This window comes from Phytophthora infestans, genomic scaffold (assembly GCF_000142945.1).
Source record: "Phytophthora infestans T30-4 supercont1.21 genomic scaffold, whole genome shotgun sequence".
NCBI classification, from domain to species: Eukaryota; Oomycota; class Peronosporomycetes; order Peronosporales; family Peronosporaceae; genus Phytophthora; species Phytophthora infestans.
The window spans coordinates 899,198-909,098 of NW_003303738.1; the positions used below are offsets into that span (position 1 = coordinate 899,198).

A 9,901-nucleotide genomic window follows, 5' to 3' on the forward strand; every position below is an offset into this window, starting at 1 on the left:
GTCACGACAACAAAGTCTACAAATGGAAGCCACTTTTTTAAATTTGCGTTTTGCAAGTTTGTACCGGCAGATGTAACCCTCATGACGTAGTCGGTTATAATCGCCTGGGCAGAAGGAAGAGAATATCATACGTTGTACTTGTCATTTCAACTTTCTTCACCAGTAAAAGGTGTCGTAGTACGACACCTTTCTATGACTCGTAGTACTACAGTTTGAAGTGGAGTAGCACCATCTTGGCCTGGCAAAGGTGTAGTATACTTGTATGAGATAAATTCGTCGACATTTTCGTCTACTGTTTGTTGTACCGGTATCATGAGGATGGGCAGGTATTGCCAACCTGAATGCAAAATCCAGCCAGCAACCAACGGCACTTATCTACGAGTAAAATGCATTCATATCAAGAAGCTTCAAAGCTCATCAATCTCTCTATTTCTTAATGTAGAATTGCTTGAGCATCTGCAGAATAAAAAGCATAACCACATCATTAAAAAAAAAACTTGTGTACATGGTCTACAGCTCTGCGTACCTCCTCTTCGAGTGGGTGCACCTCTCCAGTGATGGCCAGACAGTGCAGCGGAGCGCCAAAGTCGGCGGTCAGCAGCTCCTCCATCGTGCCAGCGATGATCGTCTGGTCCTTCTGGCCGAGACGTGCCATGCCCACACAGATCGTGTCCTTGCTATACGCTCCTTCCTGACGTTTCTCCTCGACCTCAATGAGCTGTTCAATAGCCTGATTCACTGACATGAAGCGCGGCGGCAGGTACACTGTGCGTCCACGACACATGGCTTCAAAGTCGGGCTCCTTCACCTTAATGTCCAGTAGACACAGCGTGTGCATGCCGCCCCGACGGTTGTACTGGATCTTCTCGTAGAAGCTGTCGGGGCGCCATTCGTCCCGGAAGAAAGGGATGGACACAGTCTGTCCGAACGAATAGAGCTGCAGGCCGCAGGAGCCTGCAGCGCCCATGACGGACGCGTTGTGGATCACTTCCACCTTAATATCCAGCTCCTTTGCGCGCAGAATCAGGTCAGAGTGGGTCGTAGCGCATAGCGGATCGCCGACGACCAAGAAGGCAACGTCGTCGTCTTTAGCATCGGCGAAAATCTGGTCGGCGCCGGTCTCGACGCAATCGCGGTCGGCTAGAATCACCTCACGGCCGTAGAACTCGCCCAATTTCTCCAGTTCCACGCCTAGTACGGACGTGTAGTTCTCTAGGAAGACCTTCTTGGACTTCTTGATCGCGTTTAGCCCACGTAGCGTCACGTCCTGCTCGTCGCCGAGACCCAAGCCAACCACGTACAGCACCATGATTGCAATCAAAACTAAAAAAAAAAGGTGTGGCGTACACCAAGGTTGGATGAAAGTGTAACCCCTGTTAAAGCGTTTTTCTTTCCGAAAAATTAGGTTACACCGGATCCTAAATTTCCGGTGACTGGATACATGTACAATGCTGAGGATTTCTGACCATCTCCATTTCGCTACGAAAGTCTACAGTACCCAAGTGATCTATGAACTCCTTTTAATACACAGAGTTAGTACAGTGTAGACAATTCGCAGGTTAACTCCTCTGGAATTTCCCCATTTGAAACAGACAAACCGGTTCTTCGCTGTACCTTTGCCAAGGACTTCGTGTCTTCATTTCCGCCGCCGGCTCATGAGCCGGTGACGGAAATGGAGACACTTCTTTTGCAAAAGGTGATCTCAAGTCCCTTTTTCTTGCTCAATTTGACATGCATGTCAAATCCAAAAAGAGCGGGACCGCCAAGATTTCCATTAATTTTCCAATCAAAGCTCCGACAGTTCGCATCGACGCTGCCTTCCTGCTCATCGCGAGAACTCCAGATCCGGTAAGGAATAAGTGGTACGGAAACAGGGGGGTTAATTGGCAGTGAACCTCACGATGCGTGTTTAGTTTAAGGAGCACCCGCTTCCAATACAAGTGTCGAGTCTTATGGACAAGGACATCGAGGATTGAAGGCGCGTGCAGTACTGTACACTGTAGCAGCGATTTTTTTTCGAATGACCATCGCCGCGGTCAACCATCTTGAAGTTAAAGCTTCGCAGTTTTTTTTACAGATGAGGATGTCGTGACCCCGATAAAAGCAAGCCGCGTCACACAATCGCAAGTTTGCGCTACATTGCTTGACAACTTGTCTTTTCATTGACAAGACGCGAATCCGGGCCTGCACACTAAACTGTAATATCTAATAATCGCATGACGATGCCTACTGGTGTATATTTAAGCTAATGAAAATCAATACTGTACTCCACCCTACTGGTATGGTAAACATGTACTTCGAAGTACAGTACATCCAGCTTTAATTCTGACAATTTATTGAGTTACGTCGCCCCGGTATACCGGTGGAGAATGAAGCTGTCACCCCGGTATACCGGATATACCGGTGGAGAATGGTCTTCTTCTTCTCATTTCTTCCTGGGTGATTCAGTTGTCAACGTGGCTGCAGCATTATCCGCTATACATGATGATATAGGCAACGTCTTGTCGTATATTGCAGCCGTACTAATACTTGTTGGGGCCGTCTCGTAGGTACATTGGTCAGGATCGGTCGTTCTTGGATGCATCTAAAGTCAGTCACTTCGACGACGAGCGCGCTGAGGGATAAAAACCATTAACCCGCGTCTTACCTTACTCGACCTTTACCATTATCTGAAGCTGCGATCAGACAGACGCCAATTTCCGGTCCATAAGCCAGTGCGTCTTGATACTATCGACGCGGACAGCAAACAGATCCCTGGTGCTCTTTGATCCGATCGTGTGTATCCCCCTTCTCAACTCCTTCGTGTACCCCATATACCACAAGTGGACTGGTAAGCCTGCCAGCCAATTCGTAAAGCGGCTACCGGTCTCGTTATGGCAATCGTTGGTCTCTTTTGGACGGGTCGAAGTGATCCGTCGTAACGCCGGTGCACCGCAAGACGAAAGCGAAGACCCGATCCTTGATGGCGGTAGCTCTCAGCCCATGTCTCGTGGGGTGCTGCTGTCCCCAACTACGTCTGTATTAGTCTGGCTGAGTGTCTGATCAACGCAGTGATGGGTAAAAATGTACGGGAGGGCATTGCAAAGAAGGCATCACTATGCAATATGTATTGGAGTAAGCCATCACGTAGCAGTAAGAGCTGCAATACCTAACACAGCATGCGCAACCGTGTCAGCATGCCTGTCATGCTTCAAAACCAGCAACTTCTCGAAGTTGACGTGGGCTAAGCGCTTTCGGATCGAGCGTAGACACTCCACTACGGCCCGAGGGCGGCTAGAGGAAGATTAAACAAATAGTTGATTTGGTGTGAGGACTTCAGCACTAATTGCAGTATCGTGCTTCCAGCAGTATGTATTGCAGTATTGTAAATGCTTGCAGTATGACATTGCAAGTAGTATTGATCAACGCCATTACTTAAAATATTGGCGTACCGGCCGTTCCGTCCGGGGTTCGCAGTTCGAAGCTGATCTATTTCTAAAAGTACTGATCGATTTCTAAAAGTGATACAAGGAAAGAAATTTCTAAAAGTATACGCGACAGAAAGCGGAAAAGTAAAGTATGATGAGAACAAAGAGAGAGGAGAGCACGAGACTACAAAGGGCGGTTCTTACTTGGTATGAATGACAGTGATATTCTGGAGCTTGGTGTCGACTTGGCAGGAATCATGCACGAGCGCGAGCACGAGAATACAAAGTGCGATTCATACTTGGTATCAGAAAAGCGGAAAGTAAAGTGAGATGAGATCAAAGAGAGAATATATTGAGTGCTGGTAGCGTATGTTGATAGCATGGGCGAACACGAGACTACAAGGTGCGATTCTTACTTGGTATCAATGAATGACAGTGATGTTCTGGAGCTTGGTGTCGACTTGGCAGCGGTTCCTGTAGAGACGTAGCTTCGTCGGCGAGAATGTAATCACGTTCCCCGGTTGCGGCAAGCGTGGATCTCCTACGTCGATTTCGTAGAGCGACATTGTGATAAGGAATTGATTTGCATTGAATGGATCTTGGCTTTGGGCTTCTTGGTACTCCTGTCATATGCAAAACAGTGAGTAGTTTATAATGGATGTGGATAGATGCACGATAACAAGACGCTAAACCTTTTGTTGGTCTTTCAGTGGCTCTAGCGCCTGAGCCTCGCCCAGATATAGTCGCAAAAAGTGCAGGCCTCTTACTGTCTCCGCGGTTGTCCACAGCAGACGCGCTCTGATGCGAGCCGACGATCGTATCTCTGGGTTCGTCATGTCATTTTTCGAGATGAACTCGCGCAATCCTATTGCATTCACAAAAATAATTTGATCGTATGAATAGCGTAAGATAGTACTAAAAATATGTAGCGCTTACTATCAATCGTATCGAAAAGTTGGTGGGGATGAACACTCATCGTCTTGCGAAGTTTTTTCAGAGGAGATACGTACTTGGGCTCTGGGTTTGTGACGGGGTCACACAGCACCTTGCACAGAGGAAGTGCTTAAGGGTATTAACTACCCGAGTGAACGTAAGTCCACGTGTTCCCGGCCTCAGTGGGAACGGTTTGCTACTTAGAGGAGTAGATTTAAGACTGATGTATTTATAAGTAAGATAAGCTTGGGTCTCATACAAACTAGAGGTTACCTATAGTGGAGCTAAGTAGTCATGCACTGACTGGTTCCGAGAGCACCTGGTACCGTGTACCAGGTGTCCACAAGAGTGACGGGTCACTCTTTATGTAACATGGGGCACACTGGATTGTACCCCGTTACATCCTCCCGCACTTAACTGAGAATCACCTGATTCTCTAATCACAACTGATTCTCCAATCAGAAGTGAGAGAATTAAAACACCAAAAGGTGAATTCTCACACTGAGCAGCCACGAGACTGGCGCGGCTCTCAGTCACACCCACAGTGACTTGTGCTGCCAAAGCTCATTGGGATTTGCATCCCTATGCTCACAACTGTGTTGGCCGCAAAGCCTACTCTCAGAGCTGCCTTAGCTCCTGCGCTAGCGCTCGTAGAGTGCTATGGCACAGGGTGCAGTAGCATCCGAACGTGTGGCATTCGCCCACAGTTCGCACCAGAGGACACGACAGTCCTCGCGAACGCGTTCGGAGCATAGTGTCTCCCGCGAGGGACGACACCGAGAAGGGCAATACCTTCTCCAGTACTAGAGGAAGCTCTCCGCTCACCTCGAGCCATGCCTTTGGCTCCAGCAAGGATCCATCCTTGCGGGCGGAGCTTCTGCCTCGCTCTCTTCGCGTCTTGGTCAACATACCAACGGCGCGCAGGTGTCCTTCATCGACACCGTGTACCGTGACGGTACACAACCGTGGTGTAGGTGTCTCCCATCGACACCATGTACCGTACGGTACTAACCTTTGGTGCGGTACGCCCACCACAAGGTTACCATGTTTGGCGGCAACAGCTTCTGCTGTGCTGTCGCCTGAACAGATTCATGGCCAGTGCTCGCATCATGCACGACGCATGTGCAAGCACAGTGTATAGGTCCATGGGACCGTACACGAGGCACGCTGTGTACGATACGTACCACAGCTACCATAAGTGCTCCGTGCACTTCATGTGTGTCATGCACGACGAGTTCATTACGTGGAACTCCTGGCAGGTTGCTCGACAGCAGCCAGTGCCGATGCACGGTACGTGCGTTGACTCACAGCGTCCAGAGCGCATCGGGTCGTGGTATGGTGCATATTCTTTGCACCTATACCAGTGTCTGTCACAGACACCATGTACCTTGATGGTACTCGACCGTGGTGGGGCATATCTCACCACCATGCCACTGCGGCGTTGGTGTCTGGTATTGACACCGAGTACTCACGGGTACCAACCCATGGTGAGGCAAGCTGCCGTCGCCACGGTGTCATGCTCGGCGCGGCACCAGTTACGACTGCGTGCCTTGCCTCGACCACCACCTGGTCAGTTGTGTGTGCACTCGTGCACCACACTTGGGTTATGGCTTCACGGCCCATTATACCCGGCGCGTTGCGTACATCACGTACCGCAACCGCTTTGTCGGCGGGTGAGACGTTCCGTTCACCCTACTCGACAGGTCGTTCATGACCAAGGGACTTACACTAGGCCCGCGCTTCGCCTCGTGTGTGGTTGCTTGCAACCCCAACACTGCTGATTCGCTCAGCGATTCCGAGGCACCTTGCGCCCGTGGCTTTCTTCGCCACTATGTCTTGTTCGGCTAGAGCTACCGCAGCTCTAGCCCGGCTGTTCGCCTCCAGCCTGCAGTCGATGTACATCGACGCCTGGTTCCGTAAGGAACTTGGTCTTACCTCAAGACCAGGGAGGAAAGGTATTTCCGAGCCTCTCCCCCACTTACACTCGAGACTATTGAGTCTCTCGTGGCTTGTGATAGCCACTGGCAGCACGACGGCTACCTGCCTCTTGGAAAGTCAGGGAGGAAAGGTATTTCCGAGCCTCTCCCCCACTTAACCTCGAGACTACTGAGTCTCTTGTGGCTTCTAATAGCCACTGGCAGGCGCAACGGCTCTCCGCCATGTGCACTGCGTCGGTATGGCCGACCGCGTCGGCCGTGTCGACTGAAGGCATTCAGCCTTCGCGTCAGCAGTTTGAGTCTGCGCGACTTGACGTCGAGCGAGTTGCTCATGTCTGGCGAGGCCAAGACAACCTCGCGCCTCGAGCCAATGGCTCTGTGTGCGGCGCTATGTTACTCGCCGTGGGTGTGGAACTCTGTTACCCACACCGGAAGCGCATACAGCGACTTCCTTATCAGTTATGGTCTGAGTGACCTTGCGTGGAACTTTGTTACCCACGCTCGGAGCACCGAATGTCGGTCTCCTTAAGCAGCTTCACTGCTTGCGGAACTTGTTACCCGCAGTGTGGACCTATGTTACCCACCTGGTGAATGCCCTTAGGCACCACCACTGTCGAAGCGCATACGGCGCGACGACCTTCGGTGTTGGGATCGGCTGGTGTGGCAGACTCGCCCACACACCGGACAGAGTTGGTGTCCACCGACCGAGTCAGAGGAGTCCGGGCCCTGGACTCCGAGTCGCTTGAAGCGACGTCGGCCTGAACAAGGTTCAGACCCGACTTGCGGCGGCTGACGTGACGTGGCACTTCGTTACCCACGTCGTGATGTCTCGTTGACGACATCAGAGGCACTCGAGACCTCGTGTGGCACTGTGTTACCCACACAGGAAGCATGGACAATGCCTTCCTCTTCAGTTATAGTCTGGGCGACTGCGTGTGGTACTGTGTTACCCACACAGGAAGCATGGTCATGCCTTCCTCTTCAGTTATAGTCTGGGCGACTGCGTGTGGTACTGTGTTATCCACACAGGAAGCATGGTCATGCCTTCCTCTTCAGTTATAGTCTGGGCGACTGCGTGTGGTACTGTGTTATCCACACAGGAAGCGCATTCAGCGCCTTCCTCTTCAGTTAAGGTCTGGGCGACCGTGTGGTCCTAAGTTACCCACCTGGTTAGCGCTTAAAGGCATAACCACTGTCGAAGCCCGTACGGCGCGACGACCTTCGGCGTTGGACGCTGCTGGTGTAGCAGGTCCACACGCCGGGCAAAAGACCCATGCCCGTGGCATTGCCGCAGCGTAGCATGGTCTTGCTGTACGCAGAGCTGTCGGCGCGTTGACAGCTCCGTGACGCTTCTGCGTCCTGGCGGTCTGTATCAGACGCCCCAGTCATGACGGAGGTGGGAACATGACTCACCAATGCTCCGTCATAGACCTGGACTGGTAGGCCCTTCTCAGCCTTGCCACACCAAAGTCCGGGCTGTGCCTTATGTTCGGCACAGCCATGTTGTTCATGGCGAGAACTGCGAGCGACACCGCGGTGCGTGAGCTCATCGAGCCGAAACGTTCAGGTCCGTTGAGGACCATTGATACTACCGTACCAAAGGCTAGTCCATCAAGGACCAGCCCATGACCGCCACTCTGACATAGAGTGCAGTCGGATGTCGCTATGCCAAGCGACGTTCCGGCGGCGTATCAACGCCCCAGAGCTCATCAAACGTTCAAGGGGTACCGTACCCCCGTACACCGAGTGTACTACCAGCAGCCCATCACTGCCCTTTCACCGGTTTGAGAGAACCACGTCTCTCTGGGCTAAGTCCCGTGTGCGCACAACCTGCACACCCATCACGAAGACTTAGCGCTCTTCGGTAGGGCATACCGCCTCTACTGGTGGCTGGGGAGTCTTCGTCCACCTGGCCGTGGCCTGCGCCACCGGACTTGGGGCCCACGGGCCGTCTTCTTCCCGATGACTAGCGAGGGACACACACGCTGGTAGTGTCCATGTCCGCCGCATCCATAGCAGCGGACCAAGCTCTCGGCTGAGCTTAAGTCCATGGGCTTGGGCTCGCTGTACGCACCGGTATCAACAGGCTGCGTGACAGCAGGAGCAACAGCGTCATTGCTGCGATGCTCCGCCTCCCGAGGAACGCCATTCTCATCGTGGCGATGTTCCTCTTTTCGAAGAGTACCAGCCTGCTTGTGGCTGTACTCTTCTTGGAGGGCGATTCGAATCGCCTCCTCCATAGTTGTCGCTTGCACCCGGAATAGCTGGGTGCGAGCAGGACCGACCTTCAGGCCGTCCATGAAGACTGTTGTCTTAATGTCTTCAGGCAGAGGATTCCCTGCCAGAGATGCCACCAACGTGCGCATCTCTTGCGCGTACTCCTGCAGCTCACGTTTACCTTGTTTACACGCGAGAAAGCGTGAGCGCTGGCGGAACTCGTTGTTCGCCGGTAGGAACGCGGCTCGAAGCTGCTCACACAGCTGAGCCCAGGATGCAAAGCATCCAGGAGATGTCGTCTCCCTGGTGTATGCCCAGTGCTTGGCACGTCCACCAAGGTTGGATAGGGCAAACGCCACCCGAACTGTCTCGTCCGAGATGAGACCCGCCTTCATGGCGATCTCCACCTCACGGACCCAGAAGTGAAGGTTCTCTCCTTCCTTCCCCTCAAACGCGGGGACCTTCAGCCACACCGGCTTAGGCCTGGTTGCCTGGGGAGCGGCCATCGTGGCCTCCAAGCCCCCGCGGACGTGAGCGATGAGACCACGCTCGTAGGTCTCAAACGCGGTCACGCGTTCTTGTTGCTCGGCAGGCGTCGCCGCCGCCAAGCTGCGAACGACATCTTGTCCAAAGATGCCTCCCATCTTCCGAACAGACTCGTACTGTGAGTCGTTCAAGCGAGGAAACTCGCTTCGGTCCATCTTGGCTCAAACGCTGAGCGCACAGAGGATTCAGGTAGTTCAATCTACCCGCGATGGTGTTGGATTGACTACTAGTGCTACCAAGTGTGACGGGGTCACACAGCACCTTGCACAGAGGAAGTGCTTAAGGGTATTAACTACCCGAGTGAACGTAAGTCCACGTGTTCCCGGCCTCAGTGGGAACGGTTTGCTACTTAGAGGAGTAGATTTAAGACTGATGTATTTATAAGTAAGATAAGCTTGGGTCTCATACAAACTAGAGGTTACCTATAGTGGAGCTAAGTAGTCATGCACTGACTGGCTCCGAGAGCACCTGGTACCGTGTACCAGGTGTCCACAAGAGTGACGGGTCACTCTTTATGTAACATGGGGCACACTGGATTGTACCCCGTTACAGGGTTGACATCGAACGTCTGTAAGTAAGAACATAAGAACACAAACACGCATGTAAGTTTTGCCGCTAAACTGCCGGTGATGGAGTACCTACTCGCTGTCAAGAGACTTTTATCATCCTTTCCGGGGTTGTCGGCGTAGCGGCGACCGCTGGCATTGTGATGCCTTCTGGTAGATTATTCTTCTCTGGTAGATAAATTTCTTTGTCTCGTTTCTTGGGCGGCATCGATCGAGTGCTCGGTGTGGTGTTCTATCTGTCGGACGTAAAATTGGAAAGTGAGAACTGCTTAGAACATCGTGTGGTGCTTGAAAA

The 9,901-nt window shown here is 52.2% G+C and overlaps 1 protein-coding gene across 1 annotated transcript; it reads right to left on the minus strand.

The window, feature by feature from the left end:
* Positions 1-376: 376 nt before the first annotated feature.
* On the minus strand, positions 377-1,309 carry PITG_11907 (diphthine synthase; the record flags this gene model as incomplete). Its single annotated transcript, XM_002901334.1, has 2 exons — positions 377-456; positions 527-1,309. The coding sequence occupies 2 exons, from the start codon at positions 1,307-1,309 to the stop codon at positions 427-429; spliced, it is 813 nt and encodes a 270-aa protein (XP_002901380.1).
* Between the last annotated feature and the right edge of the window lie 8,592 nt (positions 1,310-9,901).